At 36.1% G+C, this 25,809-nt stretch overlaps 4 protein-coding genes across 16 annotated transcripts; 1 reads left to right on the top strand and 3 right to left on the bottom strand.

Moving 5' to 3' along the window:
• Positions 9,416-13,248, bottom strand: LOC18610377. 3 transcript variants are annotated; one of them, XM_018115362.1, is made up of 5 exons: positions 13,154-13,248; positions 11,876-12,533; positions 10,657-10,697; positions 10,517-10,571; positions 9,416-10,363 (listed from the first exon to the last, which is right to left on the bottom strand). In XM_018115362.1, the coding sequence occupies exons 2-5, from the start codon at positions 12,195-12,197 to the stop codon at positions 9,699-9,701; spliced, it is 1,083 nt and encodes a 360-aa protein (XP_017970851.1). In that variant the 5' UTR covers positions 12,198-12,533; positions 13,154-13,248; the 3' UTR covers positions 9,416-9,698. The 3 variants fall into 3 exon arrangements, with proteins under 3 accessions (XP_017970851.1, XP_007046059.2, XP_017970850.1); XM_007045997.2 differs by having other exon boundaries at positions 9,416-10,571; positions 11,876-11,945; positions 12,033-12,533; XM_018115361.1 differs by having other exon boundaries at positions 9,416-10,571.
• On the bottom strand, positions 14,090-16,895 carry LOC18610376 (methyltransferase-like protein 7A). 2 transcript variants are annotated; one of them, XM_007045994.2, is made up of 7 exons: positions 16,563-16,895; positions 16,368-16,463; positions 16,056-16,274; positions 15,387-15,483; positions 14,899-14,961; positions 14,587-14,815; positions 14,090-14,492 (listed from the first exon to the last, which is right to left on the bottom strand). In XM_007045994.2, exons 1-6 carry the CDS (start codon positions 16,800-16,802, stop codon positions 14,616-14,618), a joined length of 915 nt encoding a protein of 304 aa, XP_007046056.2. In that variant the 5' UTR covers positions 16,803-16,895; the 3' UTR covers positions 14,090-14,492; positions 14,587-14,615. The 2 variants fall into 2 exon arrangements, with proteins under 2 accessions (XP_007046056.2, XP_017970852.1); XM_018115363.1 differs by having other exon boundaries at positions 14,090-14,815.
• LOC18610374 (KH domain-containing protein At4g18375) lies at positions 17,705-23,241 on the top strand. 8 transcript variants are annotated; one of them, XR_001926649.1, is made up of 9 exons: positions 18,147-18,734; positions 19,281-19,643; positions 19,738-19,992; positions 20,107-20,373; positions 20,591-20,640; positions 20,730-20,790; positions 21,667-21,745; positions 21,828-21,866; positions 22,947-23,241. XR_001926649.1 is itself a non-coding variant. In XM_018115360.1 (8 exons), the coding sequence occupies exons 2-7, from the start codon at positions 18,147-18,149 to the stop codon at positions 20,773-20,775; spliced, it is 1,569 nt and encodes a 522-aa protein (XP_017970849.1). In that variant the 5' UTR covers positions 17,705-17,868; positions 18,099-18,146; the 3' UTR covers positions 20,776-20,790; positions 20,966-21,445. The 8 variants fall into 8 exon arrangements, 1 of the variants encoding a protein (XP_017970849.1); XR_001926647.1 differs by having other exon boundaries at positions 22,928-23,241; XR_001926645.1 differs by having other exon boundaries at positions 22,315-23,241.
• LOC18610373 lies at positions 23,384-25,541 on the bottom strand. 3 transcript variants are annotated; one of them, XM_007045983.2, is made up of 8 exons: positions 25,098-25,529; positions 24,919-24,998; positions 24,551-24,767; positions 24,394-24,456; positions 24,251-24,298; positions 24,058-24,111; positions 23,853-23,916; positions 23,384-23,733 (listed from the first exon to the last, which is right to left on the bottom strand). In XM_007045983.2, exons 3-8 carry the CDS (start codon positions 24,746-24,748, stop codon positions 23,621-23,623), a joined length of 540 nt encoding a protein of 179 aa, XP_007046045.2. In that variant the 5' UTR covers positions 24,749-24,767; positions 24,919-24,998; positions 25,098-25,529; the 3' UTR covers positions 23,384-23,620. The 3 variants fall into 3 exon arrangements, with proteins under 3 accessions (XP_007046045.2, XP_007046046.2, XP_017970854.1); XM_007045984.2 differs by having other exon boundaries at positions 24,551-24,998; positions 25,098-25,541; XM_018115365.1 differs by lacking the exon at positions 24,919-24,998 and having other exon boundaries at positions 25,098-25,539.

The following is a 25,809-nucleotide window of genomic DNA, read 5'->3' as shown; positions in this document are numbered from 1 at the left end:
TCAGAATATCTTAAACTATGCTTAGTGTAATGGATTACTTGTTTATAGCAATCCTTGTATTGGTACAGGGTTAGAGGTTAAGTGCACGTGGGCTGCTGACCTTTCATTTGAGCTACCCAGGGACTGATTAAACAGCAGAATCTCATCTCATTAAGAGCTGATTGTCCATAAATTTCCCAAATTTCCATCAACTGAACTATCGTTTATTAAATTAATCATAAGTGATTTTCCTCATTGACGTTTTCATAAGCAGACAGCAGCCGTGCTTGCTGCGTCAGCAATGGGGAGGGGGGGGGGGAGCATAAATCAAGCCAGCTAGCTGGATCATCGTAGGCAAATCATGATCTTCATAACAATGACACGATCTTGCATGCTGACAAAGGGATTAAAAACCTGGGTTTTGTTCATTGGCCGTCTTCTTTCTTCTTGTTGGTTTTTTCCATGGAAATGAAAATGGACAGTGTGACTCACCTAGGTATTCGTACTTAGAATAATTAAGAAAATCTTTAATAAATATGTACATTTACTTCATTAATTAGTGCAAGTAGATTCAAATCTTTTTATTTGATATATTTTTTTATCAAAAAAATTCAATTTTGACCAAATTTTTTACTTAATAAATCACCATTGAAAAATTTTAGTCGGTGATGGCTCTTTTTAACAATTTTTTCTTTGTTTTTTTTCCATTCAAACTTACTTAAAAGGAAAGGCACCCTTTGACTAGCATAACAATCTCTAGTTGTTGCTAGGACCACATTTCCAACTGTTGTAAGTATAGTTTACTTCTTCTTTCTTAAACAATGCTAATTATGAGCCGAGCTAGAACACAAAAAAATAGATGCCAGAGCCAGCCCCCCTCATGGGTTTAGCCCCATTTGTAGCCAGTCAAGGGATTAGGCGTGGAGCAGTTTTTTCTCAAACTTCAAGTCAAGCTAGTGGTAACAACTCCAAACCATATTGGCTCCTCTCTCTAGAAGGGTCAAACTCACTTCCCAAGCCTTAAAAAAATATATATACAAACCAATACCATCATAGGATTATACTGAATCCGATTGAACCCATCTTTTACACCTTCTTGAATACATATGTGCATATCTCGTTATTACTGCATTCAAATATTTAATTCATTGATTACTGTATAATAGAATAATGTTGCTTCAAAGTTGGAAATTTTGAAAATTTTAGTTATCGTAGATTGTCATGTTTTTTTTGACCATTTGAGTTTGCCTGTTTTAGTTGGGGAACACTAGCCAGGCAGGGAGTGGGAGAAGAAGGAATTGGTTGAGGTTCTGGTCGTCTCGTACAAGTAAAAAGACTCGAGTGCTTGTCGGGGCAGGTAAGAAGGAAGAATTAAGTAAACTGTTAAAACCTAACAGTTTGAAACTTGGAATAGTATTCGGCATTTCGTTTGAAAGCGATTTTAGGGTTTGCTTTAACGATGCCAATGTTAGCGGCTGCACATGCAATACTTTTGGCTCTATTCTTGCTATTCAAAACTCATTTTGCTTCCATTCATATTTATCTTTTCAATTTTTTTTACCCATTTTTTTATTTTTATTTTAAATCAAAAAATTTCTAAATATCAAAATATTTGAAAACTGCATCTCTAGAAGAGAGGTTGATAGAATGACCGACAATAACAAATCGAACAGATAAAAAGATCTTGAAAATTCATAAACGTAATCGTAATCTCTGTATACCTCATCAACATATTTTATTAAATTAATTTTTGAAAAAAAAAATAATACTCGTTTCACATTTCAAATCTTTTAAAATAATTGGATCAGGTAATATCACAAAATTGAAGTTGACATAATTTTAAATAAAAAAGAAAAGAAATTTTTCAACGGTGCAATTTTGAAGAAAAACCCTTTGTAAAAAGACTCTTTTATCCCTTTTTGGTCGGCCGAAAAACCGCAAATAAAAAGTAATATTAGATGAAATGAAAGGAGATATTAGTCATTTCGGAAATTAGGGCAATAAGATCTCCTCACGAAAACTTCAACGGCCAATAACCAACTTACCGTTTGGTCGGATATGTGAAAAGATACCAACATCCTTTTCCATCTCAAACTGTTCTCTTCTGTTCTTCTTCTCTTTTTTGTTGTTTTGTCTGAAAGTGTTCTTTATAAAGAAAGATTTGATCTGGACCGTCCATTTCCACTGTTATCTTTGCTGGACTACTCCATGCCCTATTAGATATTTTTTCTTTTACTTTTTTCTGTTTCCTCACACATTTCACTGTTGCTTGGGATTCACTGGTCAGCCCTTTGCTGCCCCATATTCAGGATTTTGATACTCTGCAACTAAAAGTCCAGTGGAAAAATCATGGCAAATTTTGACCCAACAAGCTAACTGTGTATGTTTGGTATTCTTTTTTGGTGATTATTAGCAGGTAATCTAATGATTGTTTATAATCAAATTTTGGGTCATTGCGGATTACGGTTTTTTAATGATCTAATTTTTCCTTGTCGAGTTAACGTTTGTAATCATGTTTAACGGTTAAGATTAAATACAATTTCAATCATGTTTACGTAACAAATAGTTACGATCTTTCGAGTCATAATCCTGCCTTCAAAACTCTCTCTCTCTCTCTCTCTCTCTCTCTACCGTAACAAGACAGTGCTCGTGTGCTTAATCATGTTTAATGGAGACTTCAAGCTCACATCAAATCGAATCTTCACGGTTGGAGAATTGAAAAAAGATAATCAAATCTTCTTAAGCAAAATGTCTCATTCCCTCTTTACTTTTCTCTCTCTCTCGGCCTTTATCTCTCTACCTGTCTCTTCAACCCCCATGTGGTATGTTGTTAAAAGTGGTCATCATATGCCTAATCATATCTTCTTATGACTCTAAACCCACACCAAATATCCCCATACCAATTGCGAATTGTCTTTACTTCAGCATGACTCACACCCTTGGTTTCAAATTAAAGCAGTAAACAGTTTTGTGTTTTGGGGGGAGGAAAGGTAACCCTTACCCCGCCAGGCCAAAAAAAGCTGGTAAGAATCAGACGAGAACCAGTTCCAAGATGGTGAATTGTCAACATATGTTTTTATTTTTTTCACTGCGCGTGAAGCTCAATTGTCCCAGCAGCAACTGCCAAGGCCATTGCTCACCTGTGCTCAGGCACTGCAGACCACAAATTCTCTCTTACAATTCCCGAGTTATTGGAGAGCATCAACCACTCGCCTGCAGAGGGGCGTGAAGGGGGGTGTGGTTCATGCCCGTGATCAATGGAGTTTTTGCCTGGAAAAGAGTGACAGTTTGAAATCTTTAAGACTAGATATGCACTCCATTGTCTTTTAACTCTTTTAACTGCCATGAGGGGGTAGCTAGCCTAACTACCTTAGGATTCTTTAAACAAAAAACCCCCGATTGCTCTAAAAGCATTTCCAACTACCCATTGGATTTGGTGAAGAACACTTTGAATAAACTTCTGGTCTCTCATAATTAGCTTAAGCTTTTAGAGGGTTCCAACGATGAACCCTTTTCTTTTCCAGCATTAACTCATCAAAGGGCAAAGAATAAACAACTTGTCCAGGGATTTTGTTGTGCCTTTGGTTCAATGACGACCGTCCGATTGGGAAGGGCCATCATTGTGGGGCTAACTTCAGAGAATGTGCCTGCCGACACCAATGCCTGCTGCTGAATGATTTTCAATGCCATTTTTTCTTCCCTCCAACTGTTTCTTTCTTCAAAGTGCAGCATTTGATTTTTAAGTTTACATTGATTCTGCTATAGGATTTTGCTTTGAATCTTGCTTTTTAATTTTATATTTGTTCAATCAACTGAACAAATCCCACTAACACCATGTTGGAAAAAAGAATAATGGGGCTACTTTTACTTTAATATATCTACATGCAAATGACAGGGCAAGATTAAATGCATGAAACCCAGATTTTTCTTTCACTTTTTCTATTTATATGCTGTCCACAAGATTTTCAGTTTTATCTTGGCAGAAGTCCCTCTAGAAAAGGAAAAGTCACAACTCCACAGAGGAAGGAACATGTGGTGAACATGTAAACAGTAGTCCTTTGCACAACAATATCATAAAATTTGAAGAAGAATAAACATTTAGAGATGAACATTTTTATATTTCAATTTAAGTAAAACTACATATAAATGAGTTTAAATGTTGAAGGTACAGTTAGTTTGGAATTAAATGGTATAGCATTTAGAACCAAAAATTGCATTCAAGCTGGCATTGTAACATATAAAAAATGCTGATTCCATTTTTAATTCTAAGTACAATAAATTTGATGTGATTGTTAACTGCATTGGTTAACAAGCCATCAAACCCAATTTCCAAATTTTTTTTTTCTTCAATGAATATGTATTCTGAGAGCAAATGGCTTTGTTCACAGCCTTGGTGTCAAAATTCGGATCATAAAAAAGATTAGGTCAAAGATTCGATGAAGTAAATATGTAGAACTGTATTGATGTTGGGAGCAACCGACCAAGATTGAAAAGAGAAACCAAAGCAATCTCTCTATATTAATGTGATTCAAATATTTTCATCACCATTTAGGACCTTTGTCATTTGTTTTGGTAAAATAATTTAATGAGCAATTCTGTATGGGTTCATGGATTCAGGGTCATTGATGTTGGTATAGTGCTTAACCCTGCAATAACTTGCAGGATTTTAATTAGGGTTTAACGAAAGTTAATTCAATCGGTTAATTCATTTGTTAGTTTTAAAAATTAAAAAAAAAAATTTGGGTTTTAAACATAAAAATGTAAATTCCTTCATAAAATAAAGAAACTGCACATCTGCATTTTAATTTGAGTTAAAATAATCTATCGATCAAGCATTTTACATCAATTTATTTGGATAAATATCATAATTTTAGATGGAGGTTGATTAATGAACAAGTTACAAGGACTTCAAATCAAACCATAATCCAAATTACGAACAAGTTGACGATGGGAGATTAGACAAAAATAACCTAATTATTTTGTGATCTATCGAAATATTTCGTTAGTTAATTAACGGTATCCAATGTTGTTAAGTAAACCAAATCTAGCTGCTTAATTAAGCAATGATTTAACTTTTTTTAACCACAGTGCAAAATCTATGCAACCCATAGTAGTAGTAGTAGTATCTAAATGTCTAGGGTGATTAGATAGAAGAACTTTTCTTTGGGGGAAAAAAAGGGGTATCATCTTCTCATAAAGTAAATAAAAATTTGATTTTCTTGTCTTCAACCTAACAAAGGACATAATCCTCTTGTCTGCCATAAATGGCCAATAATTCTCAGCTGTGTCCTTGTGGTTAACTCCTCTGAAGGAGTGTTTCCTTGTGATTAAAACACTAATCACCCGATTAATTATTTGTCTTGCCATCAAATCTCTTTCCTACATCTAACAACAACACCTGATACTTGACCAAACTAGTCTAATCCAACCCATGATAAAGTTGGATAATAATTCCTTTTAGCAAAATTTTGAATCTATTACAAAGTTTATGAGGTTTAAAGTTCAATCAAAGCTCTCTTTTTGTCACAAGGACAATGTACCATATGCCATTTGCATCACAAGGAATTGACTTGGAATAAGTTTGAGGTGGCAAACAGATGATCTGAGTAAGTTTATTCATTTTGGATTCTGATCATTTCGATGTCAAAATATATGTAAAAATATAACTATTTTAACATGATTTTCAAGTTTGGGTTATTTGGAGTTCAATTTTTTTTTAGTTTAAATTATTTCAAATTCAGGTTTTTGATTTTTGTTTCGACTTTGGTTCAAGTTAATATATTATATTTTATTCCACCCCAAATTGTGAGGGAAAAAAAAGGGTGATGTTGAATACCACGTGCAAATGTAGTACAGCTTCAGGGAGTGGCCCAGATTTATCCGAGGCCCAGTTTTCGATGAGTTTGGGTTGAATGTTCTGTGCCCATCACACAGTTAATTCAGCCTCCGGGGGGGTTAGCTGAGTGTTTTTTTTTACCACCTCCCTCTCTCTCCCCTCCTATGGAGCTAGCTAACAAAAACGGTCCAATGCTCTCTGACCAGGAAAGTTACAGAGAGGAGGGCTAAAAGCTAAAAGCATAAAGGCATGGAAGGCGAAAGCTCTATACAGGAACAAGAGAATGTGTTGTTCTGCAAATGATGCTAGCATTTTGTTTTCTCCTTCCAATGTAAGCCAATTCATGGATTTTAACTTACCTGTCAACAGAATATGTTCTTGTTTTCTTTAATGAATTTCCTGGCCAAAATTTTCTTCCATGAAAGCGATGTGAAAAAACTGGATGTAATCTTAGAAGATAAGCGCAAAATGTTGGTATTGTTATGTTTATAAATGAAAAAGAAATGATGTTTCTGAAATATTTTTCCATGTTCATTTCCTATCATGAGCACTTTATGTAGTTATCCATTTGAAGATCCTCTTGTGTCTCCACCTCAAAACTGGAATCTTTGCATATTCAGCTAGCAATCTAAGAAGAAAGAAAGGATAAGATCAAAAGAAAAGAAACCCAAGTCTTTGTCTAGCTAATTGGATCCAGCTTTGCAATCACAATAAGGAGAGGCTAGATGTGCCTTAATGGCGGTGTCATGATGTTGTGAAAAGCACTAAAGGAAAAAAAAAAAGAGTTCTTTAAATACAAAGCAAAACCCACTTTCATCAATGCTTCTGTTTTAACAACCCTACTAATCTTCTGCACTTTTCAATGACCCTTAGCATAAATGCTGGGGCTTCTCTTCTCCCATAAGAGAAGTAATCTGCAAAATCTGTGTATCAGAAAGCTTAGCGCTGCTAATTAAGAGAGCCAGTTTCATTAGTACTTTTGCTTGGGATTAGTCTCACATGTAGGGGCCAACATGTTTGTGCTCCTCTGATATTTTTTTTTTCTTTCGGATTTGGACTTCACTTCATAGGACTGATGAATGAGGGAGCAACTCTACATGCATGGACCCTCCTCCTTCACATGGGTTGCTTTAGATTTATGGCTTACCATAAAAATTGGGTTTCCTTCAACTTTTGACTCTTTCTCTTTTTGGCCTTCTTTTTGCATGTGGGGGGAGAAGCCAATTTGAATTCAAACTTCATATTTGATATGTTATCAGGTTCATTTGGGGTGTAGCTAGCCAAAGAGCTGATCCCCATGTTTCTTCAGAGCCAATCTGAGGAAAGAAAATTCTTCTGCCTTTTACTCAAAAAGATTCCTAGGAATATGTTTTATCTTGGAGCTACTCAGACTGTCTCACCTTTCTTATTTCCTGAACTATAAATTGGTGAATGGATTAAAACATTCGAAACTTCTGCCTAATTTTGCTGCTGAATTTTGCCATTGAGGAGCCCAAATACACTTCACCACCATGTCCATATCACCCTTTTTCCACAGTCAAAAGTAATTAACACAAAAGGAAGAAAAGTGTTTGAGTACAAGTCAATTGATCTTTTTGGATACAAAATTTCTCATTTCTTATGATGAGGATTCCACATCACATGCACATATTCAAATAAAAGCGTGCAAGTGTTTGACATTTGTTATGATGGGTAAGGAGGCTGTGGCACGACACTGACCAATTGTGATGTGAATCTGAACCTTAATCTCAATGATAGTCATAACAATTTAACTACCTGGTGAATCAGGGTCTCTTTACACTGTGTTCACATTATCAGATGGTGGAAGCTAGAAGCATGTATGTGTTAGTAAGCTTATGCCTGTACCCACTTATGAGTTGTAATGACCTTTTCATTCCAAGTTATCTTTTAGGAAGAGAATTTTGTATTTCCGTCTTTTGGCATTCAATGATTGGGGATACACAATGGGACTTGGGAAGAACATTTCATGCGTTTTAAGTCTAAACTCTTTCTTCATTTCCTGGTTTTTTTGTGTCATTTTTGCCAAATCGAAAGAAAATGACAAGGGTTTTTGAACATGGCTAACATGGCTACTGGAGAAGGGAACCTCCAGTCATGATCCAACATGGTCCAATTGGGGAATTAAATATTGGTCTTGGCCTTGAAAGGAATGGCCAACATCAAAAACCAACCATGAAGGATCCGGGGTTGTGTCATGTTGTGCTAGCAATGTGCAGTTGTCCAGGGTAATGCCAACAGACCACATGAAAAGATGGTCCCCAAGAATAGACCCTGACTCCAAGTGTTCCATTGAAAACCACAGTAAAAACCTTCTATGGCTAGGGAAATTGGGCCATGCCGGCCAGAAGCTTTCGTCCTTGTAAAAGTATGGAAGAAGGTGAACCTCATCAGTCATCACCCCACCACATGGAATTATACAAGTTGGGTTCATAAATAGGATATGGTATTGACAACTGACCACTACTGTGCTGACAAGAACCCTTCACTGCAAATGTCTGCAACATACTCACATTCCTAGCCTTTCTGTTTGTTTCTTTCTCTACAGGAGACGTAGAGGACCAATCTTGGTATTGAGCTTTGGTAGTAAGTGTTATAAAATTTTATATCAGGTTAATGATTTCGTCACAAATTGATATCAGAACTAGTCTGAAGTCGACTCTAATGTTAATCATTTTAACAGGTGAAATAGACAACGAAAATGTCACAGATGAACGGGGTGTGATGAGAGATGATGTGTTGAACACATACACTCTCACTCTTTTTCTGTAGCAGTGGTGGTGAACAGAGATAAGAATCTTTTTTCAACAAGTCCTTTTTAATCTCCGATGGGGCCTCATTCCCCAGTATCCACCACCACCACCCCCACATCCTACCCTCTTACACATAGGTACATCATCACCACGTTAACCCATTGGGTCTTTGCAGAACTATCAGTACAAGGAAAAGCAAGATATTTCCTGGTTGTTTTGTCCTCTAGCTTCCCTTCGGATTAGGATTTCAGGGTCAAGTATTTCCAACCACAGGCCAAACAATCTTGGGCCGAGAATGTGGAGGTTTTCCTTGTTTGTAAATGTCGATGTAAGGGATCGAGAGACTGTGAAGAAAGCCATACTCGGCCCACAGAGTTATACATAACTTTGGTTTGTTGGGGGAGCAAACCGAACTTGTATTCAGGAGCTTCAAAGCCGAGGAATGAGACAGTTTTCAAGCCCAACAACAGGGTTTATACTGGATTTTGAATCCCAAAATTGAATCAAAGGTAGTGGTGCCTACATACAGGTAAGAAGAGAGAAGGTTGTGACATTCACGTGAATTTTGTATTAGAATGAAATTGAATATTTAAGTCTTTACATTATCTTCAATTTACGAAACGTTTTTTATATGATAAAATCGTGAAATCTAATAAATCAAAATAAATAATATTTTACAAATTGATAAGAATCATTACAGTTAATATCAAAGTCAGCTCTAAAATACTAACAATGTGTCCCTGGGAACAATAAACTCTTATCGGAGTTACCAGAAAGAAAAGAAAGTTGTTTTCATTGAAAAGGGAATAATCAAGGGAGAGAAAGAAACTAAAGAAAAAATTATAAATAGATACATCAAGGAAGCATAGACAGAAGGCATTTGGTTTCAACATTCAACACTTCCACCATCATAAACAAATAGTATAAACAGTTTACAGATCGAAATTGCCAAATTTCAAACTATGATTTCAACCGTAGTTCCCACAAAATCTTATCTATACAACATCTCCTACTTTCCAATCTCATTGACTGGAAATTTGCTTAGTCAATGGCATTCAGCAACTACCCAACCTTAACAGATTTGCACAGTTTCGACCAACACAAAACTAATCTCACCTCTTCACACTTGGGCCGGCAATTGTATTTGAGCACCCAACCGCACCCTGATCAATTGACTTCCCACCAAAAAGTTGCAAAGAAGATGAACCACTTTTCCTTAGCTTACCTGGAAATTCTTTACTCGAATTACCCTTCACGAAGAGATTTTTCTTCATGCGACTCCGGTTAAGCAATAACATAGTACTACGTGGGGGTGCATGCAAAGCCCCTTCAACACAATCTCCCACCTGTGCACAGCCCCAAGTCCTTGATGGCCCATCCTCAGAAAATGGTCTAAGCCTTGGCAAACCATTCCTAAGCCTAGAGATAACTTGTTTCTCTGGGGAATTTTGCTCTTCCAGTCTGACACATATAGGACAAGGAGGGTCATTTTTACGAGTCTTTGGCGTTGTCTGCTCCAAACATTCTGCATGAAAAACATGTCGACATGAAAGAACCCCAGCAACAGGCATGTCACTACTTCTTACAATCCTACGAGAACTCCAAGGTGACCTCTGTGAGAGAAATCTCTCACACAACCCGCATTTGAAACCATCAGATGGGATAAATGACCGATTAAAAATCTCAGACTCAAATGGCTCAGAAACATCTGCAAAATCATTGCTGCTGCTAGCACTGCTCCAGCGATGGGCATCTCTTTGTGGTGTGGCAGCATCATCTGAAAACCCAGCAACTGCAGAGTCAGAGGCTTCTGTAGTAGGAGTCCCCTTGGGAAAGGACAAGGGGTGAATAGGTTTGGACATAAAGTAACGTCGATTTGAAAAGTTGCGATGAGATGACAAGCATGGCTTGACCATGGCCTCAGACTCACTACTGTCTGAATGGGATGAAGTGGAGACCCCACTATCCGCAGTTGATAAAATCCCCTGCAAATTCAATCAAAGTAAGGAACAGAAATTCAAGGGGAAAACTTCTCAACTTAACACCAATGTGAAGATGAAAATAAGGTACCTCAACAATAGAAGCAAAGGGTAATTGTCCAACAACTTGATCTAACAAGGAAAAGAAGGCAACAGTTGTTTCAGTCAAAGCAAAGAGAAATGACTCAATTTTTTATCAGAATAAGATATCTCCAAAATTCCATTTCTAAATTTCAAATGCGTTAAGTATCAATAACATATTTGGTGATCATTGTGATAGAGTACTTAACAGAAATTCCTTAAAGTGTTTATGCAAACAGCCTAAGATGTTATCATGAATCCAATTGTCCTATAGGTTCACTTTTGCCATTGAAATTGGCTTTAATTCTAACCGCAACACAGACAAAATATATCCGAATAGCATCATAGGATCCAAAATACAGACAGATAAACATACTAAAACTCCAGAACACTACAATTCTCTTTAATTAGAATTGTCAATGGATACCAACTGACTAGGATGTTGACACCAGGTATAGATAACTGAAAAGCAATATCAAGAAGGCAATGGATAAAGTGACAATTATCACAGAAGAAAAGCTTTTTTCTTTCGCATAATGATCTTTTAATGTGATGCATCCAAGGAAAAATGTCAACAATTACAAACTTATGTCTGCAAGGCTACAGATATAAATCAATAAAGGAACAAAGAAATTATGTTACGGAAATTGAAGACAGTTGTGATGGCAATAGGTAGAAGAAAAACCAACCAAGATAGATGACACAAGCCTGTCTGAAAATGTAATCAATTAATCAACTGTAGGTTCAATAGCTTGCCATCTTACAAAGAACATACAGGAGGAGAGCTACGAGTTTCACCACTGGCAATTTTATTCATCTCTTCAACACTAAGGTCACAGCTCCTAATATTCATGGTTGGACAATTAAAGGTTATGCAAATAAAATAGATGAAAATCACATGCATAAGCAAATAGCAATTTGCAATTAGAATTGCAAGCGTACATCATAAGAAGACATTACAACATTTGAATGGCTGGACACATGCGTACATCCCTACATGCTTATTTATTTATAAGCCTCTGCTTCAATGTTTCACCTGAGAATTATAAATCACCATATACAAAACTACTTATGATAATTACCCAATTTCTAAGACATTATCAGACATAACATTTCCAGCAAGAGGAAAATGAAAATGAACACCATGACCAACCAAGTGGAACTAAGAATAAAGATTAGACAATGTCAATACAAATTAACAGTCAAAGCAACACTCTTAACTGTATTACCTCTTCTCGTTGTAGTTTCATAATCATCAGCAGTGATTTCTTGTATTGCTGGGGGTGTCCACTGTGGACCCTGAGAAAGGTCAGATGGACTACTTAAAAACAGCCCAGCACCATCAGATGTAGAATACTGATGATTATAAAGAAGATTTCCCCTCACCCAGCCCCTACTTTCTTTGCTGTTTGAAGATGTAGCAGACCCATACAATTGAATCCCATCATGTGAACCATATGACAGTCCTTCGGGTTGAAAATGAAAATCCCATCTCGAAGGGGGTGGCGAGAAGCTTGTGTTAGTTCGCCAATAAGGCTCATGGGGACCCATGGACCAGTCTCTACTGGCTGTATTTGATCCATGTGGCCTTGCAGCCACACAACACAACGACCCCGTCTTAGCTATTTTTTGTAAACCTCACAAGCCCTAACTCAACGAGCTTTTAACTATTATAATGCTTGCTTCTTAATAACTCAGAGAATTACAACATTTTGAACAAATTTTACACTCTACAACTATTTTGACATTAGAATCCAATCTTCGATAAATATAAACAGCATGGAACACACCATTTTTATTGGTGAATTATGTTAAAAAGGAATCTCCTTGCACAAGCATGACCCTTTACCATCTTCCTTTAGAAGTCACTGGCATCAAAACAGAAACCTGGCAAGAAAAAGTTAAAATAAATCAAATTTGATGTTAGAATCATGCATATACCTGACAAAAACAAACAAACCCTTTTTGAAAACTTCCCCAGAAAAAATAAAAAATAAAAAAAAAATCCCGCCAAGTTCATAATCAAATACACTGTCATCATCTCATTTTCCAAACATATACTAGTCAACTTTCTCACAGTTACTCCTAAATGGAAAATGGCAACAAATAAAGTTCAACAATCTCAGAAAACTAAGCAAAACTATCATACCCCATAACTAAAAATTAATCCTTTCTTTCCCAGATGTCAACTTGACATACAGTCACAGATTTAAAAACCAACCAGCCTTAAAAATGCAACATTTTTCACAATTTCCGACAAAAACAAAACCAAAAAATTATAAAAAATTTCCGGAAATTAAAAAAAAATAGTAACTAACAGGTACCAAACTGAACCAAAAGCAAAACTTAGAACAGATAATCCCAGAAAAATAACTGTAAAGAACAGTTTAGTGAGGCTTTAAAGTAGAGCTGTGATTATAGAAAAGTACTTAAACCCTAAACCCTAAATCCCAAATTAATTAATCAAAACACAGAGAAAGAGGAGAAAGACAGAGTGTCAGACTTACCAATTTCTTCAGGCGAAATGCAATCGAGAGGAAATGCGAGGGATTTTTAGGAACTGAAAAACAAACCCTAATTTATCGGGGAAAGGAAGATTAATTTATTAATGTTATATTATTTTTGGTTTTTTCAACTTAGGACCTTTGTTCTTTGTGTATTTCTAAAACTAACCAGCAGATTTTTCTTTTTTCATTTTCATTTTTCCAAAAGGTCAATGATAATATTTTCGACAACTTTATGAAATTATATATGTATTCATGCACAAATAAGATAAGATAAGATAAGACTAAGATTAAATAGGATTATATAATTATAGTATTAATATATTTTTCTGAAATTATTTAATATGATATCATATTAATTATTCACATCAATCATTGAATTTAATATCATGACATTAATGATTGGTGAAATTATTTAAAATTTAAATAATAATATACTAATAATTTAAGGTATGGTATGAGTACAATAGTTTCATGCTGCCATGTAAGCATAAGTGTATAACGAATTGTACTTATAAAATTAATCATCATAGTATTCTAAATAAATTAATTCATTGATTATTGAAAGAGTTATTTGTTTTGATTAATTGATTGCGTCTTATTTTAATGACGTCAATTTGTCATTGATTATGTTTTAGGCAGCAATAGCAAGTCAAAGTCATGACCCAATTCCGATTTTGTACTCACGTTTAATTATAATCATAGTTATTGTTATACTTCGTCCGTTTTTTTTCGATGCTTATCATTTTATATTAAAAAACATTGAACATCGATATTATAAAAATATTTTAAATTTTAATATAAAATACATTAAAATCAAAATTTTTGTCTTGAATCTCAGTGAAAGTTAAATCGGGATTATCATTATTTTTTGCTTTAACTAAAGCTGTAGTTGAAGCAGACAGCATTATGAGAGAGTGATTATAAAAAGTGAATATATATAATTGAAACCTGCCTACTTTAAAGTATATTTCATCATAATATTCCTTTGCATTGGCTGGTTAGCATTATTTAATGTCAACAATAACAAGACTCTTTTGGCAAAGCCACAAAATGTTCCCACAAGTTTTATCTAATTATATATTTGCCCCCAAAAGGTTTCACTGCCAGCATCTGCCCACTGCAGGACAAGTTTTGGCATATGGGGATAGGATTGGGAACGGACAAAAAGAGGAATGAAGACTATGTAAGATCACATCCCTGACAACCCAATCCTTTGGAATTAAGCTCAGCTTAATCTTTATGAATCCTCAGATTCATATGCAGAAGAGGTACAAGAGTTACAAACTTGGTGTAATGGGAGGGAATGCCTTCAAGCCAGATGTGCAATCCAATTTGGGCACTTGAAAAGGAGGATCATCATGAGTTAAAACCAATCAAAAGCTGCAATTTTTGTTGTTGAAGTTGCTGATAAGCAAGCATAACCTGATTGATACCTGATGAGTTTGATCAAGTTCTGGATTTTTTAGTTGCAAGCTACTCCATAAACATGTGGACTTATTAGTGAGCAGGGAGCATTGGACAAGGAGGTCATGCTTAGTTCCAAACTCGAAAACCCTGCCGCCGATATGTACTTCCCCGTTTCTCTGGTAAGGTGACATCCATCAGCAACTATCTGTTGCAAAGGGTCGAGAGCACTCTGCAAGAGCTTTAGAATTGTTCCATCTGCAAATACCATCAATACAGCATGAATGACTAGAGCTGAAACCGTTAGCTGTATTTGTATGTCAGGAAATTCAGCTTAGTACCTTTGGCAGCCACGTGTTCGACAAACAGGAAAAGGCCTCCTGGTTTCAGCACCCTCTTCACCTCTGAACAAAGAGATAAGAAGTTAGAAATTCATTGGAGCTTTCTCATTGCTGTAGATCAAATAAAAGTTGATGTTGAAATAGTTCAGGCTGTGGAATAACGTAGTTCATGAATGAGCTAAAAACTAGCTCTGAAATGAACAAAGCAATACTGGAGGACTTGAATGCTGAACTAGGAAATACATGGAGCAGAAAGCATATATAATCATTTGCATATAGCTTGAATATTATTCATCATGAGACAGGAGTTCCATTGTTTTTTCCATGTACAAATCCTTGAAGAGTCTCCCAAAGCAATAAAGCTCCTAATGAAAAGGATATGATTCCTGACATAAATGAACTAAAGGAAATATTTTTCATTGAATAACTGCTGCAAAAATTATACTGGCAAAACATAGAAGAAGAAAAAGCCTAGAGTGCTGAAGTACCTTTTAGTGCCATATTTACATCTTTAACAGAGCATAGTACAAGTGTCCCAACAACTGCATCAACAGAAGCATCATCTAGAGGAACAGCCTCTGCAACCTGCATAAAGTCAACATCTTCAAATTCAGAAAATGAAAAGAAAAACGACTTGAAATTCATCTCTCTAGAATAATGATCCAAAATCTGGTATTCTCAATAGCCAGTGAAGGACTAATATTACAATTTACACATGAATAGCAACTTAACAACACAGTTGATGAAGCATGCTATCAGTGTCAATGCTGCAACATAAACCTGGGGATATCATCTCCCCTGCCTTTCCTTCAGAAGGTTAAAAGAAGTTAAAGCCCGGATATTTGTTTTCTCAATTTTAAACATTGCATAGAAACATTAGCATGGCATTGCAGGTGTGAAGGACGGAGGGGGTGGTCTTGATAAACTCAGGAGCTACCTAACAAAATGTGCTTGTTATAGATAAGAATGCTATCAATTTTCAATTCCTAAACATTTCCTGCAATAAACCCTCCAAAGCATCAATTTCTCATTACTGCTGCCTTTGATTACAGCTGCTTCAGAAATTGGATTTGTTTTCCAAATATCCTAGGCAGCAGATATAGCAATATGGTAAACACAAATTTCAGGAACAAGTCACACGGGGAACATATACATACAGCTTCTACGAAATGAAAATTCTTCGGTGGTAAGCCAACGGCTGCTGCTGCTGCCCGAGCATACTTCTCCATCTTCCTGTTAGGATCCACACCGAACACTTGGACCTCACTATTATCAGCATAGTACTCAAGATTAGGGCCTGTGCCAATGCCAATTTCCAGTACCGTTTTGGCCTTTCCCCTTAGTTCCCCAAAGAGCTGTGACTTGTAACCTGCAACCTTTGACATATAACAAAAGAGGTGTCACTGTCATGACCCATCACCATCAAAATTCTAAAGATGAAGACTTGCTTCTTCAACTAATTAACAAACCTCTGCCTCATAAGATTTCATGTACGAGTCCATGACCGAGGCATAGAACTCCTCGTACCAATCCGGCCTTGGAGGGTGAATCCTGTTCAGCAAACCCTGCATTTTGAAATTTTCTCTACAGTAATCTACACTTACATATGTAAAGAGAAATAAAGAATTGACCAGTTTGTGTTCTTAGAGACGAAGAAGGGGTACCAAGTAATCATCAGAGTGTAAACTAGAGGCATTGGAGAAGCAAACCGGAAGAAAAGCTGCGGTGGCAGCTTCAAAGAAATGCCTTCTTCCACAGGAACAGAATCTGGGTGCAGGTAACACCTGTTTGTGGGGAAGAGGAGCTGCAGCAACCGAGCTGCTCTTCTGGGTAGTTTTTAAGGAGGAGGCAAGAGGCTGAAGGTGGGAACCAGGAGATTGATGGAGGAGAACCATTTGTAGCATCTTTGCTTTGGAAATAGTGGCAGTGTTCTCAGTTGGGGGAGTTAGTTAAAGAGCTGACTTGCTAAAAGTGGTAATATTTTCATTTCTTCCCATGATTCCTGAAGATATTTTTAGAAATTGGTGGTTCTTGTTTTCATTCATTACATGCCATAATTGTAAATGCAAAATGAAAAGAAGAATATTTATTAATTTCATTCAAATTGTTATTGATTTAAATTTTTAAATTAAATGTTTTTATTTGAAAAAATTATTAGCATAATACTTAAAACAATTTATAAACTATTCAAAAAAATTTAAATCTACACTTATTTTTTTATTATATTTAATCAAATTCTTATAACTAATAATTTATAAATTATTATTAATTAAATATTATTTATTATTATATATAATACAACATTAACATATTACAATGAATGATAATGTATCATTATAACATACTCACATTATATTTTTTATCTCCACGTTAATATAACGTGAACGTCAAATGAATATAAAACAATAAGTGACGTTTTAATTAATTGTAATTAATCAATTGATAATAATAATAAAAATTTATTTGATTTAAAATAAAAATATAAAATTTAATTAAATATAATAAAAAATTTTAAAATTTTTATAAATAATTTATAAATATTTTCAAATATTATGTCAAAAATTATCTAACACATTAACGATAAGTTCTTTAAATTTCACTATATTAAAAAAGCAACAAATATTTTAAATATATTTATAAAAATTAATAAATAAACACATGTTTAATTCTTTCATTCCACCGACAAAACTCCTCAAATATTCTATGGCTACTCTGCCAATAAAAAGTCAACACACACAAAATGCAAAACGACATCGTTTAAGACGGTACATCGCTCAAATGGGTAGAAAAGAAAGGTATATTCTCTTCAGCCTTGCACGTGAGCGTGCTGTCACGCTTCGAACCCTAAAAACAAGGGAAAAGATCCGTCACCGAAGATATTTTTCCCTCAAAGAACCATCGCCCAGTCCGTTATTATATTAAATCCCCGTCCTTTACTCCGTTTCTGTTCTCCCGTTCCTTTCTTTCTCGGTAATTTTCCCTCCATGATTCAATTTATATCTCGTTTTCTTTCAATTATTGTTATTATTATCGTTATTATTCGATCTATGGTTATAAATTGTTACTTGTTTGTTCAATTTTTGTACGTCTGATTATTATTTTGCATTCAGTTTAGGAAATTGGTCAAATTTGTTCCTTTTTTCTGAATTTTGATGATTTTTTTTTTGGTTTTGGTTTGGGATTGTTGCACTTAATTGAAGTTGTTGTAAGATCCGGAAATTCGAAACTGAAGGCGGCTTATTTCTGTTATGGCTGGTCAAAGAAACGATTACGGTAAAAGATCCCATTTTCAATCTGATTACGTTGGGAATGGAGGAGGAGGGGGTAAAAGAAGGAATGCCGGGGAGGAAAGTGAACAGCGTGGGATTGGCTCCGAAGACACGGTTTACCGATATCTGTGTCATGTGAAGAGGATTGGGAGTATTATAGGGAGAGGTGGTGAGATTGTGAAGCAGTTGAGGTCAGATAGTAAGTCGAACATTAGGATTACTGAGGCGATGCCGGGTTGCGAGGAGAGGATTGTTATGATTTACAGTTCGAGTGAGGAAACGAATCCGTTTGGTGACGGGGATGAGCTTGTTTCGCCTGCTCAGGATGCTTTGTTTAGGGTACACGATAGGGTTGTTGCAGATGAGTTGCCTGGTGATGAGGATTTGGAAGAGCAGACTCAAGTGGTTACTGTGAGGATGCTTGTGGCGTCTGATCAGATTGGTTGTGTAATTGGGAAAGGTGGTCAAGTGATTCAGAATATAAGGAGCGAAACACATGCTCAGATTCGGGTTTTAAGTAATGAGCATTTACCTGCATGTGCTTTGAGCTCTGATGAGCTTCTTCAGGTAGAATGTTTTGTTTGGTATGTATTTTGAACTTGTTTAGTAATAAATAAGAGATACAAATGTTGGTTTAAAATTTAATATGTAGATTTAATCTCTTAGTATACTTCAAAACTTAGAATGATAGTGATATATTTGAATATGAGAAGCGTTTGAGTGGAAACTCCTTTATTCATGTAAATTTAACATCTGAAATTTGGTTTTTGTGAACTACTTTTTTGCCTTAGACTGTTGCAAAGTTGAGAGGAAACAGTATGAAGTGTATCTTGGTGACACTTCGCACCCACAATTTTAACTTTTCTTCATAGAAATTGGAAGAATTTTTTATTGCAAAATTTAGGGTCTTCTGTTGTAAATGGTGGGATTTGGAAGATCTGCAGTTTGATCTCCTTGAGGCTTCTGACCAAGCAGATCTTACCTAAAAATGTGTTCTCCAGGTGTATTTTGATGTCCTTAAACGTTCTTGTATGAGTTGCCTTCATAGGGGATTTTGATTTATCTCATGGTTCCTTCTTATTTATTCATTCAGTTTCTCTGTCGGGATTTCAGATTATTGGAGAGCCCTCAGTTGTGAGGAGGGCTCTTTATCATGTGGCATCTCGTCTTCATGACAATCCTTCAAGATCCCAGCATCTGCTTCTCTCCTCTCTATCTAACGTGAATCAACCTGGTGGGATGTACATGAATGCCCCCCTTATTGGTTCTTACGGCAACTACTCTTCTAGAAGAGATGATGCTTCTGCAAGGGAATTTTCTCTTCGTTTGGTATGCCCGGTCGGAAATATTGGAGGTGTGATTGGAAAAGGTGGTGGTATTATCAAACAGATTAGGCAGGAGTCTGGGGCATCCATTAAAGTTGATAGCTCTGCAGCTGAAGGAGATGATTGCATTATATTCATATCTACAAAAGAGGTAAGAATACATTCATTTTTAGAATTATCTACAGTTTTATTGTGGAATTTATGATAAATTTAGATGTCGTGCTGAATTATTTATATCGCTGCAGTTTTTTGAAGACCCATCTCCTACCATCAATGCTGCTTTGCGCTTGCAATCACGATGCAGTGAAAAAACCGAAAGAGAATCAGGGGATTCTGTAATAACCACCCGTCTACTTGTGCCGAGCTCACAGGTTGGGTGCCTTATTGGTAAAGGTGGGGCAATAATATCTGAGATGAGGAGTGCTACTAGGGCAAGTATTCGCATACTTTCAAAGGAAAACCTTCCCAAAGTTGCATTTGAAGATGAAGAGATGGTGCAGGTGAAAAAAACATATTCTTTGGTGTGCACATGCACACTTGCTTTTATTGTTCACTGATTCTCTTGATCAGACTTTTCTGGCGTGATGGAAATTTTATGTTTTAATGCTGTACAGATAACTGGAGGTCTTGATGTCGCTAGCAATGCCCTTTCGCAAATAATATCGCGGTTGAGAGCTAATATATTTGAAAGAGAGGGAGCACCAGCCACATTTTTGCCTGTTCTTCCCTACATTCCCGTGTCATTAGATATGTCAGATGGTTCAAAATACGGGAACAAAGATGGTCAACCACGTAATCGTGGATACTCTTCTTACTCAGGGGGATACAGCTCTGGTGATTTGTCTGCAAGCGACAGTTATGGAATATATAGCGGTTCACTTGTAAGCTTATCTTGGGATCCATTTACTAACATTTCTTTGCAAAGATGTGTAAGCATACTATTATTGGGATTCATCTGGTTATTCTGGGTGCTTTCTAAGGTGCAGTATCTGCATGTTAGAATGATCCATCAATTGCATATTTCTGATGGGCTGCATGCATAATTTTTCTCACTTGTTATTGTACTTCCTCTGAATGTTTAATGTTGTCATTTTTCAGAGTGGAGGTGACATCTATGGATCTCATGGTGGTCGTAACTCTGGCCGGGGGTAATGTTTGACTATCAAGTTGGACACTTTTTTTTGTTTTTTAATATAAATTCTAACTGTTTGGCCTGATTTTTGGTTTTTATGACCAGGTTGTCCAATCAAAACCCAGTTTCACATAGGAAGCATGGGTATTAGTCCCAGACTCTGCAGGTAAATATGTTTTTTATTTCATTTACATACTTTGGGTATTGATAAGCAAGTTCTTTTGATACTTTTGAGTGAAGAAGATACTGCAGAATGATTTATTGAACCCTGCCAGCCATCCTCTGCCAAGGATTCTAATGCACCTTCCCCACTTGTTGCCTTTTCTCCCCTATCTAAACAGTTGTCGTCAACAAACATAGAAGCCAGACCTTTGTCCCTTTCGATGAAGCCAGCCTAGATCAGAAGACCAGACAAATTGGATTTGAGAAACTTATGTTCCACTTTGGCCCACCCTTGCGCTTGTCTTGTGTGACCAAGATCATTTGATGATGCAAATCACCACTCAAATCACTTTTGGCCTGGACTTCATGATTTTCAGGCTCTGTAATGTGTTTCAAATAATTTGCTTTTCATGTAAAAACCTTACATTTGTAGCCTTGACTTTTGGCACTTTGGCTCATGAAATGTTTTTAATGTTTAATAATGGAATTCAGGTAGCATCTGTTTGTTTAGGTTTTTTCTTGTATCCATGTGGTTTGAGAGCAGTGTCATAGGAAAGTGTAGGTTTCTGTAATCCTAAGTGTAAATGTAGCAGTATCTTTTATTGGGTTTAAATGCCATGTATTCTGGTTTCTTGATAATGTTTTACATGTAGCTCAAATGGCTGGTGTATTTTTGGAGTTTGCAGGGGTATAACGGTTCTTTTTCTCTTGAAGAAGAGAGGTTATATGTCCTTCTAAATGAATTGCATTAAAAAATTATTCCTTTGTTGCATGATCTGAGATTTGAGCTTTGCATAAAATGAGTTGGAAGTGATATAAGAGTGTTATGAAATTGTAAATCACTTAAAGTCAGAAATATTTGGTTATGGTATGTGTTCAGGTAAGTTTTGGAGGCTGTGTTGTGAAGAGAAAGCTAGAGAGGGAGATAAGGTTAACCTGAAATGGAATCAATTGAAGGGGTAGGTTTATTCTTGGTATTGCTTCCTCATGCTCTTATTTCATCTTGCCGTAAGCAACTTTAGTTATTTGTGCACTTGGCAGGTGGTTTTTATCGTTGAGTTCCTCTGGCATTGGTAGCAGGTAAGCTATATGTAGTAACTGGTAAGTGACTTTTGTAGTCAATTGGAATCTGGTTGTATTTGTGGTATACACTGAACAGAATTGGAGCAATATAACAGAAATAGAAAGATGAAATGTGAAATCATTTTTTTAATTTGAAGTGAAAAAAATGATGGTCATTTTTAACCTAAAAAAGTAAAAACAAATGATTGAAAAGGTAATTCATTAATATTTTTCTAATTTTCTTTTAAAACCGATGAGAAATAGGTTGATATGTCCCATAATTGTAGCATAAACAGCTTTAGTTTCTAAGACAACAGTCAGGTAGTGATTTAGGGAAATGGTTGCCACAACTAGGGAGTTTCCAATGATCCTTGGCAGTGAGAAAATTCTAAAAGAAAATAATGATAACAATACTTTCAGACCTGATGATTTGTCTGGTTGTTGAATATTACAATTACTGTTCCAGGGCTATATGTTTGCTTAATATTCCCATACAAGTCTCCTTCTAGCCTTGCCTTTCTTCATCACAACAAACACATGCTGAGGAGATTGCTCTTTACTTAATCGTCAGAATAATAGAGAAAGTGGAGATACGTATATATATGCAAAAGAATGCTTGAATCGTACAATTTGAATATATTTCTTATTATTGTTAATGCTTTGTTGCTGATTTTCTCTGTATCTAATTATCTTTTTTACTGCTATCTTTCAATTACTAATACTCGTGTGTGGTGTCTCCCATGCACAAACCGGTTTGTGGCTGTTAAAAATTCACCTAGACATTTACTCATATGGATGTATATGCATGGATATTTGATTTACATGGGAGTTTTGTTAACAACCATCAGAACACTTTCTACTGTACTGAGAAATAGAATAATCTTAGAACCTTCTAAATATTGGAGAGTCGTTATGTCTAGCTTCCATGTGTGGCTAGTTTTATACACTGAACTGTTGTTTTTATTACACTAGCAAGTAGCAAGCTTTCCTTTTATAGTTATTCTGAAGATGATACTCGATAGAAATCACTTGTTTATTTTTTTGACCTTTTGTATATACATAATACATTACTCTCTTAGGGATAATGCTTGCTGACAGGGTTTTCTATCCGAGTTGAAATATTGTTGGCACTAGTGCAAAATGTCTTCCTGCATTCTCAGCTTTGGTCACAATGTTTGACATGTACATCATGGTTTGTCAAGCTGTTAATCAATGCAGTCAAGCAGTTCATTTGTCTCATTGATCTCATCAGTCATCGTTCAAAGCCCTCGAACCCTTGTTATCAGACAATTATATATATGTCGTGAGCTGTTTGTGTACTGAGTTTCTGACATTTAAATGCAGTTGATGTACCATAGATTGAATCTGATGATCGTTAATTTACAGTGTATTATATATTGAATCCGATGATTGTTAAATTGTTGTAAAGATGAAGAGTTTGTGTTAATACAAATTAAGAGATAAGGGTTTTTTTTTAATAATAAAAGAATAAGAAATAACAAATATATGAATTTTATATATAAGAATTCAAGTCATATATAAAATGAATCAGTAACTCCTTCATTTATGACTCCAACAAGAAAGGTTCGAAGGAATGTTCTTATGCTTATAATGATGAAGCTCGACGCTGTCATCGTATGCTTATCAATAAATATACAGGGTTTACCAACCCCCAGTTTCTACCAGGAAGAAAAATCTCAAAAAAGAAACATTTTGCATGTTCATGAGGTTCATCAAAAGCACCACTGAATCTAAAAGTGAACCAAGCTCTCTCACATCCTCATGTCATGTGTCTCATCCTCCTTTGAAACGTTGTCGCCACTGTCACCCTCCAATCTGCAGCTTTGATCCTCGGCAGATGAAGTTGTGTTATTGCCATCATCTCCTGTCAGAGAAATAGAACATGAGTCGGACCCAGCATGAGAATTGAGAATTATAACATATTCAATCTTTGGGTGGGTGGGTGATGCTGCTCTTTGAAATAAGATGGATCCTCTCTTTTACCTTCACTATCATCTGCAGGTGCATAAGCTGAGCGTCTTGAACGCATCTGCTGGTGTGGGGTGGGCTGGGAATCAACAAAACAAAATAGTATTTAACATATTCAATCTCAGGTTACATTATTGTACCTTGACAGGTTGAACTCAGAAAATGACATGTTTTTCTAACTTTGGCCTGTTAGCAGGAAAGAGAAGATCATTATCAATACCTGTAATTTTGGGCGCAATGCTTCAAGTGGTCCTTTAGGCTTTTGTGCTCCTTGCTGTTCAACAAGTTTGAAGATGTCACCAACAACATTAGCATTTTAAACCATAAATGAATACCCATTCAAGATCATAGGCTAAAACAGATATGGGATTGGGATCTTAGAGCCAAAGAGAAATTCAAAGGAGTACTATTACCTTTCCTAATGCCCAATCAGCAGAATCAAAGAACGCACGTTCATGGTGCTAGGCATAGAATTCAAGTATTGTTCTGGTCAGCAACCTTCCAATTAAAAAATATCAAGGAAAAGAAAAAAACAAGAGAGTCAAAGCATAAAAACCTTGGATATTAAAGGAGGTTTTCTAGGTACTAGTCCTCCATACTTTTTCTTGATTGCTTCTTCCTGTTAAAGTCAAAACAAATAAAGATTTCACTATTGAATGTTCATAACCATGCAAAATCAAATCAGCACAGCTTATGTAACATTTATGATTTACCTCCTGTAGGGCTGAGGGCATGGGACTTTTGTTGTTTTCATGTGAATCTTTCACCTCTTCTTGTATGACAGCACCACCCTCATCACCCAAAATTTGATCTTTTTGATCATCAGCCTTGTCATCATCAACTTGATTCTTTTCACTGTCATCCACCACCTCCTTCTGCTTTACATCCTCAACATTATTTGCTTGTGACATTTTTGCTTTAAGTAAATACCTGCATGACAGTAAAAACAAAGATTCCATTTGAGGTGCAGAGTTGGAAGGCCAGATTGAAACCAAATGAAGGGAATCAAAAGATGAACTAAACCCCATTAAATTGCAAGCATATGTGCCAGGTTTAGTGTATACTACAAAGTAAACAATACCCAGTTTATAAAATTTAACAGATAGACGACAGGCTGAATTTCCTTGATATGTGCATAATAAGCTCCTGCCTGTAAGCTTGCTGAAATATTTAATGGAGAATTCAGAACAGGGAAGAAAACATTAGTACCGAGATCCAAAAAAAAAGGTGACATCTTGACAGGTGAAAGGAAATGATTACCTGATGAAAGAGATCGGAGCGGAATGCTTGACGGACGAGTGACGGGTCCGGTTGATAAAGACAGGCGTTACCGACTTCAATCTCCTACTATATCATCAACATGAAGCCTTAAAAATACGCATGGAGCATTTCTTCCATGGTGGGGTAGGGGCAGTCATGGCCCCATGGGCTAGTTTCTTGTTTTGGGTTTGGGTTAGAACCTGAACAGGTTTGAAACATGGGCCCAAAGTTGTGCTGATTGATCCTTAGTCATTGTTCTGGGATCTGTTTAGTTTCCTACTCATTGCTCTGTCAAGGTAGCGGTTGTCAAAGCTTTGGGACAATCCCTCAGGAATGTTAAAGCATTTTGCATGTGTACTGTGTTTTTCACTTTTGTGTGTGCATGAGAGAAAGATGAATCAACTAAAAAGTATTCAAAGATCTTGAAATTGAAGCACTTTGGCAGAGTGGGGAGTATTATTGCAAGTTGAAATTTCAAGGCGGGGTGAGGAGGTGAAGTAATCTTTGCAACAGAAAAGCAAGTGGGAGTCATGTACAGTTGTACCTGAAAAGCAGGCAGGAAAAAAGGGGGATGGGTGGGTGGTGGGCTGATATCAGAGAAAATGTTATCTGGTATCTGCTCCATTAGGATTTAGGATTGAAACTTTGGTAGACAAAAACGCCATCCTCAGCCCATATGTCACCCCATAACCATATTCATAGATTCACGAGG

The sequence above is a fragment of the Theobroma cacao genome, chromosome 2, assembly GCF_000208745.1.
Source record: "Theobroma cacao cultivar B97-61/B2 chromosome 2, Criollo_cocoa_genome_V2, whole genome shotgun sequence".
NCBI classification, from domain to species: Eukaryota; Viridiplantae; Streptophyta; class Magnoliopsida; order Malvales; family Malvaceae; genus Theobroma; species Theobroma cacao.
This window is presented reverse-complemented; position numbering and strand designations above follow the sequence as displayed.

Excerpts from the sequence above, each read along its gene's own strand:
- LOC18610374 (XM_018115360.1), top strand. The coding sequence starts at position 18,147 with ATGGCTGGTCAAAGAAACGATTACGGTAAAAGATCCCATTTTCAATCT. Across the intron at positions 20,374-20,590 it reads GAATATATAGCGGTTCACTT|AGTGGAGGTGACATCTATGG; the intron begins GTAAGCTTATCT and ends GTCATTTTTCAG. Across the intron at positions 20,641-20,729 it reads GGTCGTAACTCTGGCCGGGG|GTTGTCCAATCAAAACCCAG; the intron begins GTAATGTTTGAC and ends TTTTATGACCAG.
- LOC18610377 (XM_018115361.1), bottom strand. The coding sequence starts at position 12,197 with ATGGGTCCCCATGAGCCTTATTGGCGAACTAACACAAGCTTCTCGCCA. Across the intron at positions 10,698-11,875 it reads TGAAACTACAACGAGAAGAG|ATCAAGTTGTTGGACAATTA; the intron begins GTAATACAGTTA and ends TTTCCTTGTTAG. Across the intron at positions 10,572-10,656 it reads CCTTTGCTTCTATTGTTGAG|GGGATTTTATCAACTGCGGA; the intron begins GTACCTTATTTT and ends TTGAATTTGCAG.
- LOC18610376 (XM_018115363.1), bottom strand. The coding sequence starts at position 16,802 with ATGCTACAAATGGTTCTCCTCCATCAATCTCCTGGTTCCCACCTTCAG. Across the intron at positions 16,275-16,367 it reads TGAAATCTTATGAGGCAGAG|GTTGCAGGTTACAAGTCACA; the intron begins GTTTGTTAATTA and ends TATATGTCAAAG. Across the intron at positions 14,816-14,898 it reads CGAACACGTGGCTGCCAAAG|ATGGAACAATTCTAAAGCTC; the intron begins GTACTAAGCTGA and ends TGGTATTTGCAG.
- LOC18610373 (XM_007045984.2), bottom strand. The coding sequence starts at position 24,865 with ATGGGGTTTAGTTCATCTTTTGATTCCCTTCATTTGGTTTCAATCTGG. Across the intron at positions 24,299-24,393 it reads AACCTCCTTTAATATCCAAG|CACCATGAACGTGCGTTCTT; the intron begins GTTTTTATGCTT and ends TTCTATGCCTAG. Across the intron at positions 23,917-24,057 it reads CATTGCGCCCAAAATTACAG|CCCACCCCACACCAGCAGAT; the intron begins GTATTGATAATG and ends GTTGATTCCCAG.